At 39.1% G+C, this 23,734-nt stretch overlaps 2 protein-coding genes across 3 annotated transcripts in view; one reads left to right on the forward strand and one right to left on the reverse strand.

Moving 5' to 3' along the window:
- mettl24 (methyltransferase like 24) overlaps positions 1–5,463 on the reverse strand; it is a 38,856-nt gene extending 33,393 nt beyond the window's left edge. The window contains exon 1 of the mRNA XM_044168409.1: positions 4,757–5,463. Coding sequence (XP_044024344.1) covers positions 4,757–5,089 — 333 coding nt within the window. The 5' untranslated portion in view covers positions 5,090–5,463. The remainder of the gene's footprint in view (positions 1–4,756) is intronic.
- Positions 5,464–10,565: 5,102 nt separating this feature from the next.
- Positions 10,566–22,136, forward strand: slc22a16 (solute carrier family 22 member 16). Of its 2 annotated transcripts, none has more exons than XM_044168082.1 (8): positions 10,566–10,731; positions 11,547–12,023; positions 12,858–12,975; positions 15,071–15,629; positions 16,196–16,323; positions 18,741–18,850; positions 19,615–19,714; positions 19,913–22,136. In XM_044168082.1, the coding sequence occupies exons 1-8, from the start codon at positions 10,688–10,690 to the stop codon at positions 20,105–20,107; spliced, it is 1,731 nt and encodes a 576-aa protein (XP_044024017.1). In that variant the 5' UTR covers positions 10,566–10,687; the 3' UTR covers positions 20,108–22,136. The 2 variants fall into 2 exon arrangements, with proteins under 2 accessions (XP_044024017.1, XP_044024016.1); XM_044168081.1 differs by lacking the exon at positions 10,566–10,731 and adding an exon at positions 10,832–10,986.
- Positions 22,137–23,734: the final 1,598 nt, after the last annotated feature.

Here is a 23,734-nt window from a genome sequence, read left to right on the forward strand (position 1 = left end):
AAGGTTGGTCTGTTGGTTGGTCAGTCTCAACAACTATTGAAAGGCCATGAAATTTGGGACATTGATGTCCCCCTCAGAATGAATTGTAATAACTTTGGAGTTGACCCCCTGACTTTTAATCTTGCATTATCATCAATTTAAAAATGGTTACATCTCCTGTATTTAACATATGTAGAAATAGAAAACAAGATGTTGTGATTTAACAAGCAGCCAACCTACGGTTTGAAGGTGGATATCAACAGCTAGCCTAATGTTAGCCCCAGTGACCGTGTGAAGTCCCATCCCTCACCCTGAATGTAGCATTACCAGTGAGTAATGTTTGCAAGCCAGCTAAGAAGACACAACATATAAATAAGACAACTTTTCTGCCCTTTTGGTGGTGGCTAACTGCGTGCCCACACCTACTGTAACGTACTGTCCAATACTGGTGCTAATTAACAAATGTTAGCATACTAATATGCTAAACTAGGATAGTGAACAGGGCAGTATTAGACCTGCTAAACATCAGCATGTTAGCATTATCATTGTAAGCATGTTTTTAGCACAAAACACTACTGTGCCTAAATACAGCCTCACACAACCGCTTGCGTGGTATTTCTAAATATCGATTTGCAGAAATAATTCAGAGTATGCATTTGTGGTACTTGCGTCTCTTATCCAACCAGGGTAATAGCAACGCTTCCTCTCCCACCGATGGCAGTAGGTGAGTGTGGGAAGCATACTCATGCAAATTAGCATATGGCGTCATCTGGTGACTTCTGGTGACTTTCTGAGCCGCCGGCAACTACTTGTTTTTTTCAAAGCTTTTAGTAGTTTTCAGCTGAAGAGGTAGAAATGCATTGCAGTGTGAATTTATTGTGTGTGTGTGTGTGTGTGCGTCACTGTGACTTAAGGGCAGTAGTCTGCTTATTACTGTGTTAAAATCAGGAGGCTGAGTCATCAGTGCATGCTGTGTCTGCTCTTCTCTATCTTTCTCTCTTTCTGTCTGTCTCTCTTTCTCTCCCTTCATCCCTGCCGCTGTTGTTTGGCCCAACACATTTGATGTCTGTCTATAATTACCAACTCATCCTTTTCTTTTCCCAGCGGGGAAGAAAGCTTGCAAGAGGTAAATGATTAAAGAGGATGTGTGTGAGTGTATTTTGTGGATGCCTGACAGCTAAGAGATTAGATTTCCTTTAGATTGGTTATTACTAAAACAGACCCTTAGGCTGTCACACACACATGTGCACACACACACACACACACACACACGCACACACATTATTAAGGGAGAACGAATTTGTCAGCGACAGTCTGTCCTGTCACCTATCTACACGACAGCTTCTTGAATGAGTTTTGAAATGAGCTTTGCCTTTCTGAATGATCTTTCGCTTAATTTTGCTCAGACAAAGCCTCAAAGCTGAAAATCCTTAACTTTAGGCATTTTCAAACTGCAGCAAAGATGACAGAGCAGCTGGTGTTGTGTTTGTGAAGCTGCGTCACCTTGTAGTCGTTGGCATGCTGTAAAAATGTCAGCCAGATAATGTGAAAGTGAAAGCATAATTTACTGATGTGATGAAGTCAGATGGCATTGGCGCTGTCAACAAGACAGGTGTTGAGGTTTTATTTGTGTCTGAATCAGGACTGAGACACAAATAAAACTCCATATATATGTATAAAATGCAGATGAGAAACCTAATCTACATTTCTTAGAAGCAGAGTATAGAGTGTCTCCAACCACAAAACAAGGGATGATCTTAGTGTTTGCCTCAGTCAACCATACTGATGGATTATATTAAATGAATAATTATAAAAACATTATGTATTTCAGTTGTGAGGTCAATTAATATGCTAATATGAAAAATAAGATGAGGAAATATTTAAATGGCTGCACTCAGCCGTCATTACTAAACACAGACATTAATAAGAGTGTTATATAAATATTATATATATATATAACTTTAAATATAACCCCACACCAACGAGTCAGATTGGAACTTAGGGCCATCTATTTTACATTGCACTCACAATGTTACAGTGTTTATATACATTGCATATTATACTTGATGTATGGTTCATGACCTGTTGATTTATGTGCAAAATCAATAGAACTCAAATCAATAAACTTGGTATTTTAAACATAGCAAAACATTTCTTAAAAAAAATAATTTATGATTACATGACAACTGGACGAACTCCTTCCGCTGATGGACAACTACTAAATCAACTGCTTTTTCCACGGGCCAAGAATAAACTTTCAAGCTCAATAGTACTTTTAGATTTTGTGTATTTGTGTTAGGCAGTTAGGTTTAGCATTGTAACTTTTTTTGGACTGGTTTATTTAGTATTGTGGTATTATTTCTAACCATTGCTTGTTTGTTTATTATTTTGGCCTGGGCTCTCCCTGAATTTCAACATTTCAGCATCTCTATTTGGCAATAAAAGGTTGACTTCTCATATTCTTCATTTAGTTTTCTTTCACTCCCCTCTTCCCCAGATAAACTTGGGGTTGTAACAGTGTAATACTATTGTGATATTTTCATGGGAATCATTTTGTGATCACACAAGTTTGGGTATATCGACCTTGTGTTCATTTAACTAATTAACTAATCAAAGATGAGTTGTTCTGTTTACCAATTGTCTATAAATACAGATCACTTTTTTACCTTTACCTTTTGAAGACCATCATTACTTTGCCTTTCATGCTCACAATTTAAACTAACGTAAAACACTATATGAGATGAATGAAATAAGATTTGACTCTTGGGAATGCAACATAGTGGCAACATTTTAACATCTATTTACTGTGGATGTAGTCATGGCGGTTGCAAAACGTTCCACTGGTTTCATTCGGATTTACAGCAGCTCATAAATAGATACTAGTGAGGTGCAACTAACAGTTTCTGTTTATGCTCTGCAGCAACATAAAACTTCTCACAATCCTCCACAATCTGTTGACAGCAGAAACAGTTATACTCTAGTTAACATGCCAAACATCATGGCAGGATAACAGAAATACAAAATAATACTAAACGTTTTGTTTCAAACTGTGTGATCACTTTTGGCTTAAACTGGTGCAGTCCCTTTTAATTGGCATGCCAAACATTCAGACTCAGACTAATTTTTACAGTAGTACACTGCAACTCAGTGAATACCAACTCAGGCTATTCTAAACAAAGCCATTCATATAATCCAGAAATTCTTAAATCAATGAGTGCTTAGAATAACATGAACACTGTACAAATCTGCACTGAAAGTCTGCAGGCTATTGGCTATAAGGCTATTTTTTCTATTCTTCTATAGGAATGTCCCTCCATTGCTATTCATGATGGTCACTGGAGGTGTCCTTGTCATCTTCCTCGCAGAGCAACAGTCTTGCCTTCCAGCCCATTATTTCATCTGCGATGCATGAATATGCGCCGAGAGGAGAGAGCAGGAAGCTAGCGAGAGAGAGAGAGAAGTTAAAGGAAGGGAGAAAAAACTAAGAGAAATATGAGTTAGAAGTGGGAGGCGAGACTGAAGTTTTAAATTGAGACAGACAGGAGAGATGAAAAAGCAAGAGGGAGGATGTGAGCACGAAGAACGGGGACAAGGTAACATGACAGAGCGAAAGAGCAACAGTGATCTTGGAGATGAGAGCCTAAAGCAAGAAAAAGTGAGAAGAGGTGTAAAGAAGAGGAGTTAAACGGCAGCAGCATGTGAAACAGAAATTTCATCAGGGCTCCTCCAAGGCATCTTATATGACAAATTTTGTGTTAAGAAGCAGGGAGAGTGAGCATATGGTGGTATGTAATATTGATGGCACACGAGTGCCCATCTCTCTGTGTGGCATAATAGCCCTGCAGTGATTTTCATGGCATTTAAAACTCAGTGCTATTGCTCCTCAGTCTCTAGTCGGTTTAGTTCATTAAAGATTGAAAAACAAAAGCAAACAAGCATTTCTTACCCCAAAGTAACAGAAACTAGAAATTCAGTACAGAGGTAGACGATACGGGACTGAAAGAGAGAAGAAAGCAAGATTAAAGAAGGACAGATATGTTTTGTGTGTGTGTGAGTATGTGTGTATATTGGTGGTGGGAGGGTTGAGGGAAAACGGTAGTGGAAGGGAGATGGATGGATGGAGAGATCAAATGGTAAAATAAAGGCAAGAGCAAATAGCTAAGATGAATCAAAGAGGAAAAAATAAAAGGCATGAAGAGACACAGAAAGAGGGAAATGGGAGTTTTGTTAAGCCAACACACCCTTCACAGGTCAAGTGTCAAGGGCCTGGAGTGTGTGTATGTGTGTGCTTGTGTATGTGAATAGTTGTGTTTACTCCAATAGACATTGTGTCTGAATGGTTCTTTGTTAGCATTGACTCTGTATAGATTTGCAACTGATACAAAACAGCGTGAGGCAGAGTGTTTGTGAGCTTGGTTTGCAGTTTGGGTGAAACCTGTATTTGTTTAAATTGTATACATCTAGCAAAAGAAAATGAAAAAAAAAGAAAACGCAGGCAGCTTTGTACCGCTAGAAACCCCCGGTGACGAACTCTCTTTTTCAAACTTCAAAACATTTCGGAGGCGCTTATTGAACATGCATTGATTCTGCTGCCGGTTCTTCCTTCATCACCCTCCTGGGATTACTGAGCTTTAAACCAGTGACTCACAGAGATGGAGTGAAAGCTCCTCATTGAGACGCTCTGTCTCCTACTATACTGATTTAGGATCATATAACCTTACAAGAATCTTAATCGCAGAAATTAAGAACTCAGAAGTTTATGGGATATTAAACATACCTTTCTGCGTGGGTGGGGATGTGGGCAGCATGGTGGTGAGGGGTCCTCACTGTCTTCATCCCTCTTCCTAGCTGAGCTGTTCTTCTTTATTGTTCGAACATAGGAGATTCTCCTTTTAATGCTTCTGTCCTGCTGTTCTGCCGAGACCTGTTTGGTTCTGCTTTGTTGGCCCCAGTTCGGACTAGACTGGATGGGACGTCCCAATGCCAGGGGTGCAGGTGCTCCCCGCCGACCCGTCTCCAAGTAAACATGAACACACACACACACAGCAGTGAGCAGAATACCAAAACGCAGCAGCAATCCCCGGGTGAGCCGCTCTCTGCCCATGTCCATCTCCTCAACTGGAAGTGTTGGCTTGCCCTTTGCTTTTTCTATCCCATTCTTTGTCTCCTTCTTGTCAAAGAGTTGTCCTTCTCGTCCAGCCCCTCATTCCCTTCAGGTCCAGAGTCCACTATTAGATCAAGAGAAGTAAGTTAATAAACCATGAACATGTCAAGACCTGCTCATAAACCAACACACATGTGTGTGCCTGCATCTTAACCCGAGTGATTTTGTGCATGCTAGAGTGTGTGTGAGTGTGTGTCATGAGGCTCTGCAGACAGATTCAGAAGTACAATGTGTGCCACCCTCTATGAAAACTTTGGGAACTCCCTCCTCACACTCTCAAGTCCCCCCTTTCCTTAAACAGAAACACCCCTTTAATTTGCTTTCTTTTTCTTTCTGTCAGACTCACACACACGCACACACACACACCCCTCTGTTGCTCTGCCCCCTCCCTGGGGTTGCCTCTCCCGCCCCACAGACTCTCGGGTTACTGTGTAACTCTAGATATGGGCAGGGCCTGCACCACGGGCCCATGCAGGTCCCTCTCAGCATCTGCGAACATGTTGGCTTTCTCACTGAACAGGACAACTCAGCCTGGATTTGCAGAGTGGATAATATTACTCACAGTTATGCTCAAGTCCATTTTTTTTTTGCTGGAAAATGTTAAGGGGATATGAGAATATCTGCAACAGTGCTCAAGGATTTGCACTGTGTTTTGTTCACACAAACATTTTATTACAAGGATCAGTTTCTAACCATGTTTCAATACTAAAGAAATGTAATCATTACTCTATAGGCCTATAGGTGTTTCCTTCAGTTCTGTATGCATTCCTAAATAAATGTTTCTGTTACTGCCACTAATCAGTTAGTTCTTGAAATCTCTGGCAACGTGCTGAAACTAACTTCTGCGTTTTATTCCCCTTTGCCAATAATTAATTTGTAAGCCAACACTGTTCTTCATTGTCTTCTCAAGTTACTTCATTAACTTTGTCATTGATTTCCCTCCAAAGACCGCTAAATCTGCCGTTATTTATGAACAAATTAATAATCAGAGCTCCTTCTTGTGTGCAAGTTAATTATTGAAAGTTATTGATATTTTAGACTGAGAGAGGACACATTGTTTATCAGGCCTGCCAAAGTGGATTATTTTTGGACGGAGAAAAGGACCGCAGTTTCACTTGGATGGAAATTAGGATTTGCCTGGCTTCACAGAGTGTCCTGACATAGCTAAATCTAAGAAAATGAATGCAGGGTAATGATAAGGCTGCCTTCTTTCTGCTGTTTAGAATCAATGGCAAACTTTTGTGTTTGGATATTGGCTTGTAACTAGCTCTCTACTGCCCCCTTTGGAGTATAAATAATATGTCCCCTTCCTCTCTATTTATGAGATCATATACTGTAAGTTGCATTGGATTTCGATGCAAAATTGCAACTCACTTCTTTCTGATCACTTTCACAATCGATTTGGTTTACAGTTGCTCAATCAATCCATCAGTCAATCAAGCAAATTCTCAGTCACAGGCTGTATGAAAGTTTAAATAAAAGGTTTTTATACATTACCATTCACTGGTAAGTCTTGTTACCATGGGAATAAAGATGTTATGAGAGAAGGTTTGGGTCAGAACCTAACAATTTATTTGCTAGATTTTATTTATCCATTCATTTTTTTATTTGACACTGCCAGATTTTTGGAGTTTTCCTTGTAGAGTCACATAAGCTTCAGAAAGATTAGGAATCCATTTAAAAGCATTTCAAAGTATATGTACTTTATTGTAGTGTTCTGGGATTACAACAACTCTGCTAGTGTGTGAATTACATTTATTTAGTTAACACCTACTTTACTATTTTAACCAAGAATGAAATAGATGCCAGATATGTAGACAATCTCTACTGCCACCCAGTGGTTAGTCGTGAACACTTATCAACTCCATATGGAATGGATTACAACATGAAGTGTGCCTGTGAATGCCTGAAGTGATGTAGGTCAAACTGTAATTTAATTAATGGTACTGAAGAATAAAGAAAGAATGCACCCTGTGAAACTGACTGTAGATCCATGCAGAAATTATTACATTAAGCAGAGCTCTGATTTGTTTGAAAATTTGGCAAAGCTTTACGTGTGTGCATATACAGTACAGTGTGTGGCAATGTGGGCTTGAAGGCGAGTATGCATGACTGTTTCTGTTGTGCACCTACAGACAGAGAAATCCAACTTTCATCCTGGAAAAATAAGCAAAATGACTCAGACACATGTTGTGTATCAAACACATAAAGAAACTATGTTTCTGTTGTGGCTTTTTCAGATTGAACACAGGAGAACTTTTTCTCTCTGAGACGGCATTACACATATTGCAATGATTTGTCGGGATTTGGCCAAAATCCGCTGCCACATGGAATGCATTCGTGTCTGGCTGCCTTTCTCCTCTCCTCTCCTCTCCTCTCCTCTCTCTCCTCTCCTCTCCTCTCCTCTCCTCTCCTCTCCTCTCCTCCTCTCTCCTCTCCTCCTCCTCTCCTCTCCTCTCCTCTCCTCTCCTCTCCTCTCCTCTCCTCTCCTCTATTCTACCAAATACGGCCCAGAGAGCACAGGTCATGGAAACTTATAGTCAGCGCAAAGGTCAAACAAAGGTTAGGCAGAGGCCCACCGTTAACTCGACAGATTGACCAAATACCATTAAAGGCATTGAGCTACTTGGAAGCTACTGTTTGATTTCATCATATCATATTGGCAGAAAAATCTTTACCATATAATATGGTTAAAATCATTCAGTCAAACAATTACACAACTTAGCACAGAAGGAGTCAAAAAAGAAATGTCTTAGAATACACTATTTTTGGGTAGTATTTATAGCCAGTAGATAGACAGATCAGCTGTTGATACCCATTCTTACAAAAAAGTGTTAGAGGCTAAGGACAAAAAGTAAATTGAGCCTCCTGAGAATAAGGAGTGGATCGCAGAGCAACAAAACAATGAACACCCAACTACAAGAGGAAAAGTGTAAACCCAGCATTGGCTCACACAATGAGTGTGCACATGAGTGATTATAGGCTATAAAAAGATGTGAGGTTAGATTAGAGGGCAGATTAGAAAATTCCTTTTTAGATAAAGAGTGCAGCTTTCTTGCAGGTGGGAATTACTTGACGGTATCTTGTAAACAAACAGCAGGTCCCCTGATCTGTGCTGTGGTGTATGCAGGTTTCACAACAAACCAAGTAAAACTAGATTCAACTGGACTGAAATAGGTTAGTCTGCTCAGTAAAATAAAGGCTGGAGAACACACTCTGACCTGGGCAAATTTATTAAAGTCTCACTCGGTGGGAAGCAGCCAGTTGTGACAGGAGAAGGTGAATGTTAGAGTGTGTTTGCTTTCTGCTTTGCTTTGGCCCAGAATACTACACACACACACACACACACACTCACTCACACACAAAGTTCACAAAGTCTAATAAAAAAATATGTATGCACTCACTGGCACACTCAAACCCAGAATAATCCAAATGCTAAAAACGTTAAGTCACTGATTCAGTAACTCCAGACTGAATTAAGAGTATCTGAGGCCATAAAACAAATCTGCTAAAACGTCTTTCTTCAATACCTTCGACAAACAACAGAGCAGAATGGGACATGTACAAAAGCAAAAGCAAAAGTTGACAGATCAGGGCAGAGAGAGAAAGAGGTTAAAGTCAGCAGAAAGTTGTATCAAACCCAAAGGCCACAAACCCACTGTCAACAGGATTTAGTTTGCCTAAATAGCTAAAATGACTGATATATCCTATATATTATAAGAAATAGCTTATAATATATAAGCTATATAAGTATTATTACCAAAAACAAATCCGATTTTACAGTTTGTTGTCTCGAACACCAGTGCCTAACGTACATGTGGAAGATGACATCCAGTCGTTTGGCATATAAAATAAAAAGCAATTTGGAGACAGAAAAGGCTGATGATCCTCTGAGTTGTGTTTGTTTTTGGTAATCAAACCAGAGTCTCATTGATATTGTGTAAATGATGTGTTGATGTTTAAACATTACACCTAAAACATTAAATACTGAAAAGGAGACCTTTTGTCAATTTTAAGCTTGCACACTTTTTATAAATTGTCAGTCTGTATGAATTATATATTTCAGTTATACCTTAGACTGTTTGATTATTTCTCATCGGACGGAGTGGAGCAGATGGCGATATGATGTGATGGCAAAAGCAAACACTGTCATAGCTTGTAGTTGTAGTCCTGCTGAATCCAGACAAGGCAAGGTGCAGTAAGTCAATACAGCCACAACTACTGCACATATCAATTATTAATCAAAGGCTTTAATAGGAACGCTTACAGAGACACTGAGAGGCTTTTGTGTCAGGAATTAGCCTGTGAGTTTTATTTGGGGATGTTTTTTTAATATCTGGTGCACACAAGAGTGAATAAGCTGGGATGTCATGCCAAAAATGTGGTGAAGAGGGTGGCACTTAACTGCATCTTTGGCTCATTAAAACTTATGCACACATCACATGTAGGTGAAAGGCTATTGGAAAACAGCATTGGTGAAAAGAGCTGCGACTGCATGCTGACTCCGAGCCACAGATTTCTTTAGATGCATGATCAATAAGAAGTCCAAATTTAATTTGCAATATTGTTCATATTTTTCACGGTTCAGACATCTTGTTGTCAGAGTTTGAAAGGTAAGGATGTAAAAACTCGTCTTGGAGAAGAACGGTAGTCCTGTCCTCTCCTCCTCAGATTGATTGGTAATGAAAATAGTCATTAGTTGGAGCCCTGGCTTAGAGTGAGTGAAGCAAATGAAAGGTAGGGACAGTAGGGATGCAGCATTTTGTTGGTTTAGAGATGAACTATGACCTTGTGATGATTATGAACTCAGCAGCTCATTATCACTAAGCTTAAGTTGTGAAGGCAAGGCATATGTACAGCAGCAGTTTGTTTCATTGGCTTTTGAAAAGGTTGATCCTGACAGGGTTAACACCTCACACGACGAAATATGGCTCTGTGATGTCAGAGGCTCAGTGTAACACTTGTTGATGTAATGCGAGGGCAGTGTATTTACAACAGAATAAATAGTTATGCTTCCAGACTGATACTGTCTACATCATTATATTAGAGCTCTTCAGGTTGTGATTAGGTCACACGTGAGAGTCTCTCCAAAACAAACCTGTGTGTGAGGCCTCACAAAAAGCTATTAGATATCTTCAAACTGACTTTAAATGTTCTGTGTTCAATCCTAATAACCTGGCTGAGAAAATGCTTTACATGATTGCTTCATTGTATGAGAGTGATGTAATTAAGGGATACTGTCAGAGAGACTTTAGGCCAAAACCATTAAGCCTATCTTATTCAAAGAGGTGAAATGATATGGGTTAATTCACTTGAAAGAATACAATAAACAAATGATAGCAACAAACACGACTTTAGATTGCATTAGTTATGCTTATAGCGACCTTTCTCTGTGAAGTCCCCCCCCGCTGATTTAGCGGTTGAAAGTGGACCCCTCGTGTGTGTGTGTGAGAGAGCGTGTGTGCCCCTCCTACTCTCACTCCGTTCCGTGAACGCCGCAGTTTATTATTTGGTGTTGAAGCGCTCAGGAGAGAGACGCAGAAAATGACCGTAGAGAGGATATTCGACGAGCTTGGACATTTCAAAAGGTATCAAAAGCCTTTGTACTCTTCTCCAGTCTCACTAAATTGGCATATTTCGTTTGTTTTGTGAATAAGCAGTTCGGGATATTTTTTGGCATCATCAGCAGCTAGTTGGGTAGCTTTGGAATAGTAACTTTTTATTCCATGTTACAAATGACAATTGAAAACAAATACAAACACCAAGAGAGCTCGAAATGTAAATGCGATGTTATGCTTTTTTTTATTTTTAAAAAACTATCACATCTCATTGCTTACTGAGGGGTGAGTCTTCACTCAGAGGAACTTGTGTGTGTTCTTTGTAGATTTTTGAAAAATAACTAAAGTATTCCAGTTGTTATTAGAATGTATCTAGGTTACGTTTGAAGTGCATGATTAATCACATTTAAAGTACTAAAAAGTGCTGAATTCATTTAACGTCTTCATTAGGTTTTCTCACAAAGCGTGCCTGTATGTCTTTGGGTATAACAAAATATCATTGTTCCCACCATCACTGTAGCTGTACACCTGTTTTTGTAGTTGAAAAGAAGAATTGCAATTCACATTTCAAGACAAGAAAATGTAAATAATCTATGTAAAGGTCAAGATAATTTCACTTGTCCACAGCACGGTCCAACTTGTCTCCAAATGTCTATTAATTCTAATGCTGTTTGAGAACAAATCACTGCATTTTTTTACGCACATGGTCAGAACTTTATACAATACAGCAGCACAAATAGGATTTTAAGATTCAGGATGAGTTGTTAAGGTGACCTTTTGCAGTTATCTATTGGAGACCTAAATGATTGCGCCCAAATATTTTAATGCATTGTCTTTCTCTCCAGATTTCAGGCATGTCTCTACTTTGCAGTAGTCTTTCAGGCCGTTGCTTGTGGGATCCACTACCTGGCCTCTGTCTTCTTAGTGGAGACGCCAAACTTTGTGTGCAGTGCGCCTGGCAACATCACCGATGTCCTATACGGTAACCTGACGGGATCTAGTTTGGAAGAAATCCTGCCGGTCTTCAAGTCGGGGACTGGGCCCTTGGTGGTGAGGACGGCTGAAGGAGAACAGTGGGAGCTCAGCCGGTGCCGCTGTGCCCTGCGCATCAACCCAAGAGACTTTACATACAACTTCGATGGCAACAAAACAGTGAGAGCCTGCAATAGGAACTTTGCTTACGACCACACTGAAGTTCATCAAAGCATTGTGACGAACTGGGACTTGGTGTGTGAGAGAGAGTGGCTGGCCAAGCTGTGCCAGCCCACCTTCATGCTGGGGGTTCTGGTCGGAGCGCTGATATTTGGGGACATTGCTGACAGGTAAGCAGGGGCTACAGGATGGAGGAGGAGGTATGTGGGCCTTCAGTCTGATAAAGTCAGAGTCGAGGGCACACTTGCTTTGATGTCCAACCTTCTTATAAAATGGATCCCACTCAGAGTTAAAAAAGAGAAGGCAAGGATTAAGTGCTGAAGGCAGTGGTTATTATGGATGAGTTAATCATCATCACACCTCACTGTATCTGGTCTTATGCTTTTTATCCATGGTTCTTATCCACCATGATTAATAGTTGAATGCTTTTGTGAGCTCAGCATTGTCAAAGTCTTGGTCCACATGTCTCACATTGTGAGGTCAGGTTTTGCTTGAGCAGGCCAACGGATTGTGGAGCATCTCTTTCATGTTGAAGGTGAAGTGCAAGCCCATGTTTATGTTGTAGGCCTACTCTACACACAGAACTCGAGAATATTGGTGTTAGACATTAGCTTAGCTTGATCCATAGAAAATTTGCTGTATTAGTTTACTACAAAAAGTTGCTAACATCACAGCTAACATTTTAAAGCAGAACCTCAGTGGCTTAAACAGCAAATGTACTTTGTGGGTCTGCAACTACAAATATGTAACATGTGCCATGCACTGCCTACATCCTGATGTTGGTCTAGTGATACCAGGCTTACAGCATTATACTGGACTGCTGCAACTAAAAGTCTGAACACAACTGGGATACTACAGACAATTAAATGACACTTTATTTAGAGCATTGCTTACCTGAACACTTGAACTCAGTTACTTTATCTCTCTGTCTGTCTTTCTCTTTATCACTCTCTTTAACCCTTTCTCTCTCTTTCTCTACGTGCATTGGTGTCTCTATCCTCCAGAGTTGGTCGTGTGAGGATTCTGATGTTCACCAGCCTCTGTCAGTTTGGACTCGGGGTGTCTGTAGCATTCTCTGGAAACTATTACTTCTTTGTGGTGCTCCGCTTCCTCCTTGCCATGGTGAGTTCAGTGTGTATATGTACTGTATGTGGTTGTGTATCCATGTGTGTCGTTGTTCCTGCATACCATGGTTGATGCAACTGGGGAAATGACAAATTAATAATATGGAATTAAATATAATCAGAGAGGGCATACCAAAAGAAAGTAGGTAGATGAGCAACTTAACTGTGATATTAATTTCCAATACAGTTCCAGAGACATCTAACTTAGTTGGTAAAGGTAATCCACCAGTTTGAACAAGCATCTGGCAAAGATTTAAAAAACACTAATGTCAGTCATTTTGAAAAAAGTCTGTTATTAACACTTGCATTCTGCAAATGCCAGTATGGAACAAGGGAGGTGCCTTACTTTCCATTTTCTGCATGTTAACAAGCATGCTTTTCCAGGTTCATTATGTGTCCAATTTCTAGATGTTTCGGTACAAAACAAGCTCTCAGCCAATCACTTGTGTTCTCTATAAATATATTAGGAGCCACCTCCTGGTTAGTCATATTACAGTCAAGCCAACATGAAAAAAAGCAAGATGTTTGCTCCAGCTGTGTATAATAAGAATATAACTATAACTCATACCATATTTCTGACCTCCTCTTACTTTGAAAAACAACCCAAATAAGGTAAAAAAGCGACTGTCTTATAATGTAGTATTAGCTTTGAAAAGTAATTTACATTCATATAAAACAAGAGAATGCAAGAAATTAGCATTAGCTTTATTATTTTTTCATAATCAAGGAAAAATGTAAATTTATAGAGCATAGATATCTGTGTATATATAAATATTACATTTACGTCTGAATTGAGTTGATATTCTTGTTAAGCCATTAGGTAAATGCCTAAAATGTAAACATCGTATTACGACTTACAAATTAAATCAGGTCCCATGCTGGTAAAGGTCAGTTGGTGCAACAGTCAAAGAAACTGAAATTCCCAAACCACCATGCTAAAAGTAGGCACTGATATGGTATTTGGGAGATAAACAGTAGTATAACAAGTTTAGTGTGTCTCTGTATGCTTATGTGTATGTGCATTTGTGTTTTCGTGTACAGAGTAATGCATAATATGTGCATAAAATAACATGTTTACAAGGCAATGGAAGGGAGTCATTAAGGTTACAAGCCCGCATGGCAGTCAAGTTGTGCTGAAAGAGCCTCTATGGTCTGTGCACTGTTTCACCCCTCTCTGTCTTCTACCATCCCCCCAGTCCTCCTCAGCTACAGCTGTTGTTTTTCACATAGAATCAGACTCTCAGATAGGGTAGGTTCATACTGCACAGCCACACCTAACACAGTGCAAATTCAGTCTTACAAGCAGGGACTAAAGCCTGATTACTGCCATATGTATTACACTGAGATCTGACATGTTTACCCCTAAGTTGCACATATATCAAGATATAACTCTACAACTGTAGAACTGTGATTTTTTTTAGGGGAACTGTATATGCATTCAAATACAAAGGAGTTGATCTAATGAAAAGCATGAACATCTGGAGCAAGCAATAATGCCCATCTTCAACTTTAAAGCAAGATTATGTAACTTTAAAAAAAAACAAAAGGACACATTGTTTCTTTTACAAATGAAGACTTGAATTAATCAGTGATAAAATTCACTCCTGCTCAGTTCAATACACATGGTGGCTAATGTTAGCAAACTTTAAGATAGATATAGCTGTATAACTGCTGATTTTCTGAATCTTTCCTACTTGTGCTACTCTAACATTTAGCATTTAGCTTTATCCCATAGTTGCTTCTTGTGGCCACAGTGGCTGCTGTTCAGTAGTTTACAAGTGCTGAAATATTTAACAACCAAACACTGTGCATTCTGTGGTAACAATACTGACACAAAGTGCTCATAAATACAATTCAACAATTCACTGTTAACTCAATATTGCAAGCATGTATATTAAAAATTTGCGTATTTTTGTAGCAAATTACTATTACAATGTTCAGGAGCCAATATATAAACTTTCTGTATCTTCTCTCTTTCCTCCCCCTTTCCATCTTTCAATCCCCCCCCCAATCTTTTCCTTATTTTATCCTCCTTCCCTTTCCTCCTTTTATCTGTGTCCCTCCTTGCCTCATTCCCATCACATCTTTGGCAGGTGTCCAGTGGCTATCTCGTGGTGGTGTTTGTCTACGTCACAGAGTTTACTGGCATCAAGGTACGCACATGGACCTCTATGCACGTGCATGCGGCCTTTGCTGTCGGTATCATGGTGGTGGCTTTGACCGGTTACCTGGTGCGAGTCTGGTGGATCTACCAGATCATCCTCTCCATTTGCACCTCGCCATTCCTGTTCTTCTGCTGGAAGTTCCCTGAAACGCCCTTTTACTTGATGGCCAAGGGCCGTTACAAGGACGCTCAGACCCTGCTGGATTCGATAGCCCACTTCAATGGCCTTGAATACAGGCTGAAGGTAGAGGAGCTCCTGGAGCCAGAGGAGAGAGAGAATGGCAGTGCTCTGCTGGAGGAGGCAGAGGAGCGGCCATCGCAGTCGGAAAAGAAGCTGTCCATCCTGGATCTGTTCGGCAGCTGGAGGATGGCGGGCCGTACGTGCACAGTGTGGGCCATCTGGTTCATCGGCAGCCTGGGCTACTACGTCTTTTCTTTAGGCTCAGTCAACCTTGGAGGAAACCAGTACATTAACCTCTTCCTTGCTGGTAAGTGATTGGCTTTGTTTACAACTCTGTTTTTGGTAACAAATAAGCCTGTGAGCAATTAAGAAAAACTATAGCCCTCCATCTGTCAGCTAAATAGTTTCCTTGTGGTTTTTCATCTAATAAAGAAAATAAGATTTATACTGTAATAAACATTTTTTTTGTTAAACAAAACAAGAACTGATGTACTGCTCATGTAATGCTGTTTTGAAAGCATGGGGGTTTTCCCAGGCAAATTTCCCAGTATAAACTTTAAAGCCATTATTTCTCACAAGTGTACCTATTAAATACTACTTTTGGTACAAGTAATGTCTGGGAATTACATTTAGTCTTTTTTCCTCTTTATACTTTAGGGAAAAAAGGCTGATTTAATGTGCTTCCTTTAATGTCCAGTAGGAACATTGATTTATTTCATTTAGAGGCATACACTAGAGCACATTTGGGAGGCTGAGCTTCACCAACATTTCAGATGCCGGTTATTTACGTCCCCTAGATAGAATTTCTCTGTGTCAGTGTGTCAGTGCCGCAATAACCTCTGACCGAGAGCTGCTGTAATTCGCTGTTTCCAGGTGCCGTGGAGCTCCCCTCTTATCTGGTTGGCTGTTTTGCAATGGACCGGATTGGCAGGAAGAAGACTTGTGTCCCAGCTCTGCTCCTGGCCGGGGTCGCTTGTATGCTCATCATTATAGTACCTGCTGTACGTACTGAGAGTTTGTGCATGAGAGAGAGAGACACTATGTGTATATGTTTAATTCAAGTGTTGGTATTCTTAAATTTAAAAGTCTTATAATAATAATAATCTTATAATTCAGTTATATAACTACTGGCTCCAACACAACACAACAACAATAATTCTGTTATGTTCTGTTATTTATACTTATTTGACTCCAAATTTATAGGAATTAGCCAGATGGCACACAAAACATTCTGTCATGTTCAATGCAGGCAAACAATCCTTCAAGGAATGCTCTTTTTATCTTGTTCTCACACTCATTTTTAAATGTTAAATGTCAGTCAAATCCTGATTTCTAGCTGCATTTGGAGCATTACACACATGGCAGTGATGCTGCTGTTAACAAGACTCTTAGTTGTGGGGAATCAGGGATAAGCTAACTGTAACATAGGGCTATTTTGAAAGTATTTTCTGCATTGGCACAATCTGTCGGGACCGTTAGCTCTTGAGTTTACAATACCCCGGGCAACTGGACCACTGTTACTGTTGAGACCAGATATACGACACTCAGAACACACACACCTCCCAGTGTGTGTGTTCTGAGCTCTGACCCAAATTAGCACTGCTTATGGTTGGGTTGACAAACAGCTGGTGTGTAACGTCCAAGTAAATATGACCTTTGACGCTCGCTGTTTGTGTCAGTGCAGTAACCTCTGCAAGAAGACATGACTTAATGAAACTCCATCTGCAGGCTTACATACACTCCCTCATACCAGTGTATGTAACTTGCTTTGGTAAACTGTATGAAAAAATATCTTACCTTGACAAACATATTATAGTTTCTAACACAACTAAGTATCAGAGAAGAGTTTCAGTGTGGATAAAAGTGTTAAGAAACACTTTAATGACTAAGTAGTATACATTAACTTATTTAGGTGACAGTTTATTAATGACACACTCACATTCTTATGTTATCCAATCACACCAGTTCACAAGCAGCTTAGTCCAGCTTGCTTGGCAGTCTTCAGTATTATGAGAAGGATAGCTTATCTTCTCTCTCTTCCTTCCCTCTTAGTTGCTTCTCTCTCCTGATAGTTATATTGTACATTGGTATGTCTGCTAATTAATCACTGTTTAGAGTGTTTCACTTGGCATTGGTTACACTCTTTGTATAGATTCAATAGATCTTTCTATAAATCTTTGCACAATATGCTCATCTGTTCTGGAGTTTCTATCCATACTTGTTAAGCAAGTTTCTTTATAAATTTCTGAAGATTTATAGTGCAATCCTTGCAGTCAAAACCTCATTCTGTCTCAGATGTCTCAGAAAGTACTGCTGACAGTCTCCTCCTTTTTATCGTCCTCTTGCTTTTGAATGCTATGTTTGTCTACATAGCTACACTGTACTGTGTTAGTGACGGAGTTATAGCCGTCTCAAGCCTACCATTTATACTTCTTTCAGTGGCTTTACTTATCTGTATTTTGTCCCAATATAACCATTATATGGTTTACTAAGCACTACATACTGTTAACACAATATTAGAGCTTTCTGGAAAATCTGGCATCTGCACAGAATGAAAAAAATGTCCACTACCACTGTCTACTTGTAATAGAAATAAGATTACCAGTGTTCAGGCTCAAAGAGGACATGAGGCTGTTTCCATGCCAGCGGCCCTGTGTGTTATATATTCAAATGTGGATGCATACTTTGCATACTGCTAGTGCCATGCAAACACACCATAGATGTTAGATACATTAATTAATAGATAAAAGAAGATGTTAACCCCTAACATCAGTACAGCCAAAAATAAAGATTGTTGGATTCAGGCCAACAGTTCAAAAATATCTTATTTGGATAGGATCACCTCACACAACCTCCCTCTCCTCTCTGTGTATCGTTAGTGTTGTCAGTTCTGGCCAGGTTTTGCTGTCTGTATCTGTTGCATCATTGCAACAGACTGAGTTATAGTTCACCAGGCGTTTGTAAGAGAGGCACTGGAGATTTGAGATCACAGCTCACTTTCTAAGAACATGTACACTATCACATTCACATGCACTGTCCAGTTGTAAGTCCCATTCAAGGATGTGTATAATATATGGTGTATAACAGGCCATGCAGGTCTTTACTTCAACTGTACTGTTCACACATATGAAATACTCACACATATGAAACACATGCATGTACCAATATAAAACATTCCATTCCATTAAATATGTCCACATACAGATCAATGTAAAATCACTATAGTATCTATCTACAGTGTCTTTGAATAAATTAATTTATAATCTTTTTTTGCACACACATATGCGTAATAAATACGTTTTGTTTAAGTAGTTACCATGCCACAAAGTGATAATAATGAAGTAAATTAACAGTAGAGTGTCTAACTGTCCAACTGACTTCTTTGTCCCCCACCTCCACCTCCACCCCTTTTCCACAGGACATCGAGGCACTGACTATCGCTCTCTGTATGACAGGGAAGTTTGCCATCGCCATTGCCTTTGGTCTCATTTACCTGTACACCTGTGAGCTTTACCCAACCACCATCAGGTAAGAACAAACAGAATCAAAACACATACAGCTTCTGGGAACATATAATTATCTGGACTAGCATCAATTTGCAATTTTTCTTTTTAGAGATGTTTTTGTATAAAACTGTCTTCAATTTATCAGTGAGTTCAACTCATACAAACCCCAAACAAAGAAAACTTTCCACTATTTTTTATATTTCTATTTTGAACTGTCAAACTATCCCAATTTTAACAAACAGTAGTCTGTACATTGATGATCTAATGTGAAGAATAGTTAGCTTGTTTCCCAAAGCTTTAATATAAAATTTAAACCAAAACCTAATTTGATCTTTTTTAAACTTATTTTTGTTTACATCTTCATAGCCCTCTTTTTAAGCATAGTCTATAGGGCTGTGTACTAATAGTGTTTTGCGATCTAAGGAACGATAAATAATCAAGGAAGGAAGAGTCACGAGTGTTATTGTGTCATGTGTTTTTGTAGCTCTACCCCTTTCCACAGAATATCATTATGGGCACATTAAAGCTACCAGTTCAGTGTCTTTTTACATCAAAAAGATTTGAAAAGAAACATAGAAAAGTCAAGAAACAAGAAACATAGTATACTTGTACTATAGATATGCAGATATGATACCGTTTTTGATCATGAAGTAATGTTGCTTTTCAGAGAGTTTACAGTAATTGATTCTTGTTTATAGTGGTGGTGGTAGGCCTCACGTCTGTACCCTGATGTCACTGAATCTGTCTTCTCTAATGTTGCTGATTTTGTGTATGATCTCCCTCCAGGTCTCTGGCAGTGGGTAGTGGCAGTATGATGTGCCGTGTTGGCAGTGTGGTGGCCCCCTTCTGTGTGTACCTAGCTGATGTCTGGGTCTACTTACCTCAGGTATATAGGTTCTCTTTTGACTGGTTATCTCAGAACAACAGATATTATTTAATGTTTAATTACCTGTTATCACATTGTCCATTCTGTCACCTTTGTACCCTGTTCCCATTCGTCATAGTTTATCTACAAAGGTATCCTGGCAACAAAACAAATTTTAACTAATGAATTTTTTCCTTTATTCATCACAACCTTTGTTAGCTCATCGTGGGAATCCTGGCATTCATTATTGGACTGCTGACATTGTTGTTGCCTGAGACCCTGGGCAGACCTCTAACAACCACCTTGGAAGAGGCTGAAGCTCTGGGACGTAAGCCCAGCAAGAATATTTCAGCCCTGGGCAATAAAGATGCTAAGGACGGGTTGGCAATGAATCAACATGAAACCAAGACCTGAGTTGTATACTGCTGGAAAACCGGAGAGATGGATGCACAGAGATAAGCTTTGGGGAAAAAATGAAGGAAAAGAGAGGAGGTGATGGCTGCCAAAAACTGAAATAGTAACATCATTGATTTATTGGATTGTTGGAAAAAAAAGAAACAAAAAACCCAACAAAGTTTTATCAGAACTTTTTGAAATGACATGTTTGTTGACATTTTGTTCTGCAAAGTGACCAACAGTTCAGTACTTTAAAGGTCCTGAAACATTACACAAACCTTCCTGCATGCATACAGATCCCAGTAATGCAACAATCAGTCACAGATACAGTGCAATCACAGCAGTTCATAAATTCATTGATCGAGAAAATTGTGTGCTATATGTGTGTATGTATATTGTGTATGACCAAGACCAAGGAAACATGAAGTATATTAAAGGATCATTTCAGTTTATAACAACTTCAGTCTTATATTTTTAGTTTTGCCCATTATTGCTATTAGTTATGATAACCTTGTACTCACCAAAGTAATTGCTGGGATCTAGGAGCACGGTGACATAGCTACAACAAAGTCTGACAGCCAACAGTTTAACCAAATTATCCAAACAGCTTTATTTATTTTTTGCGCACTACAGCATGCACAGTAGATCAAAGTTGAACCAGAATTTGTGATTGATGTTTACAATGGACTGTTTCAATTTTATTTATATAGCGCCAATTCACAACAGAAGTTATCTCATTGCACTTTTCCTATAGAGCAGGTCTAGACCGTACTCTTTTATAATATTATTTACAGAGACCCAACAAATCACACCATGAGCAAGCATTTGGCGACAGTGGCAAGAAAAAACTTCCTTGATGAAAGAAACCTTGGACAGAACCAGACTCAATGGTGGATGGCCATCCGCTGATGCCGGATGTTTGCCTTTGATTTCTCTTCCAAATTAGTTCAACCTGTATCTGGATCTGAGATCTCAGCAATTAACTTTGTGAATACAATGTTGTTGATATAACCGCTGCAAAAATATAAAAACCCAAGTTGTAATGAACTGGAATTATCCTTTAAAAAAAGTAAGTGAGTATATTAGTGATACAACAGTCTTACAACTTCTGCAGTGTGATTTAGTTGCCTCTCTGAAACAACTATCATAAGTGCACATCATGGCTGTGCCTCTCTTTCTGAAACATAGTATATAAAATATAAAGCATACAGATGCAATGTTATTCTAAACACAGTGCAATACCATGATTCAAACAATAGAATATTTTATTCTAATAACAAAGAAGTGCATTTAAAAAAAATATTTATTTCATTTTAGTCACCTTTTTATTATTTTCAACTCTTTTTTAAATCTCAGGGCATCCACTTTTGGATATCACTGTGAAATTAAACGCCCTGGTAGCTCACCAGCGTGCACCATTAAGTCCTTACAGCAGCGGCCCAGGTTCAATTCCAACATGGGTTTGATTCCAACCCAGGGCCCTTCACTGCATGTCGTTCCCTCTCCTGCCTTTCCTGTATCTATCTACAGCTGTCACTGTCCAATAAAGGCAAAATGCCCAACAAAAGAATCTTAAAAGAAAAAAAGATGGTATTGCTTAGCTTTAACTTTGTTATTTAATTTATGTGTGTGTTAGTAAGAACAATAGTTGGTGAACAAATTTTTCTACAAGCTTATTCTGTGTATGCAATCTAGATGCTGGACATACTGAAGGAAATGTACCATAAAACTTCAATTAATAGCCTGGGCTTTTATTTGCTTCAGTCACTGAAGTCAACCTGCCTATATATGGGACAGGCCTTTAATTCCTTTCGCACAAACTACTTCAAAAGTAGGGAGTCAAATTATACTTTGGTGCTCATGGTTTCCGTAAAATGAACTGAATGATTGAATTGTGAAGAATCTAACCAATCTAACAATGTGTAGCATGTCCATATTGACAAACGTTTAAACATTTATCATGATCTAAACAGCTGAGAACTAGCTCAAGCAGGCGACTTGGTGGGCTTTAAGGTTTTGTACATTAAAAGAACTTCTATAAAAACCAGCATCTAATTGAGACCTGTGTTTATTTGTCAAAACATGTAGCCACACCTGGCCATTAAAAGGGACTCAGCATTTAATTGAGGCTATGCTTTTAATTGACTTTTGCAGTATATAGAGTAATACTACATTAGTATATGTTCAAGAGTCAAGGCGTGAGCTCCAGATGTTTGGACCAAAGGCAGGAATGAACCACAAAAGGTTAGGGTTAGGAGATTCACCTGCTTTGCAATGTTGCAGTAGCTTTAATCTGAAGGAGAACAAAAAATCATGACAATCAACTGGTATACAACATTGATGACTTTTGATCACCAGGTGATGAATGTAGTCAGGGTCAGTATTCAATTCTGAACAGTTTTACAATCAACAGTATGTTTTTTTAATATATTGTTTCTTTGTTAGTATTATTTTTATTTCATTATGGAAAAATAAATAAGACGTCTAACACATGAGGTTGGTGGCCTCTTCATTACTACAGTACACATTTAAATCTTGTCTTGTTAATATATATCTGCTGTAAGAACAGAGTTCTACAGTGATACTGAGAAAAGACTTATTATTATGCAAGTTACAAGCTCTTTCCTTCTTCCTCTCTCTCTCTCTGTATTTCAAACTGGAGGGTTCAACCTAGTGCTGGAAAGGTAGGGAATCTATTTTTGACATACAGGGAATATAGAGTAGGTCTGGGAACAGCCCACCAACACAAACAGCTTCCTATTTGCCAGTGGAGAGGAGGACCCCACTGCCACAACGCCAGCTCCTCTGCACCACCCAGCACATGAACAAACCCTCTGTGTTCAACTTTGGAGCAGAAAACTCTGCAGATGCATGACCAGTGCATATGTGTATATGGAAAAGCTAAAGTTATGCACTTCACTTGAACCTTAACAGCCAGGCTGCTAATGTGAACATCCAATTCTGTCATGATACTGATGCCCCAAATAGTGTGTGATTATTATTGGACACCATGGAGTGAAGATTTCCCTTCTCTCTGTGTGTGCTCTTGTAGTTATATCTTTGTGAGGACCAAATTGAGCTGTATACTTGGAGGGTTTCAATATCAACACAGAGTACTGACTCCAAACTGTGTTTTTTTTTTTTTTACTTAAGTGTTGAAGCAACGATGAAAAAAGGATACCATTTGTTGGTCATGACTGGGAGTTACATCAAAATGAATGTGTCTGAACTTAAATGTTTGAGGCAAATCCAGCAGTTTGTGAATGATTTATATTTCAAAGAGTTAAATGTCAAATCAGTACCATCTGGAGTTATTTATGATCCTTACTGTTAAGGTTGTGTTGCTTGTGGTCAAATGTGTCTGTCATACAGTTACTCTAAATCAAGGCGAGCTGCTTGTTGCAGAGGTACTTTTTTTTATAATTAGTGAGTAACTTTTACTTCTTTTCTACTACTTTTCTGTAGTCGAGACTACTAGAATTATTTTGTTGGGGATGTATTTCACTTTACATATTATGTATCTTGTTGCTTTCACTCAGAGTAAGTAACAGTGGCTGGAAAAGCAGAAAAAGTGAAAGGAAGCTGCCAAGTTTACAAGTAATCAATAGCAATTAACTGCAGGATTGAGGCAACAATACCAAGGTA

This window comes from Siniperca chuatsi, linkage group LG16, assembly GCF_020085105.1.
Source record: "Siniperca chuatsi isolate FFG_IHB_CAS linkage group LG16, ASM2008510v1, whole genome shotgun sequence".
In the NCBI taxonomy this organism is placed as follows: Eukaryota; Metazoa; Chordata; class Actinopteri; order Centrarchiformes; family Sinipercidae; genus Siniperca; species Siniperca chuatsi.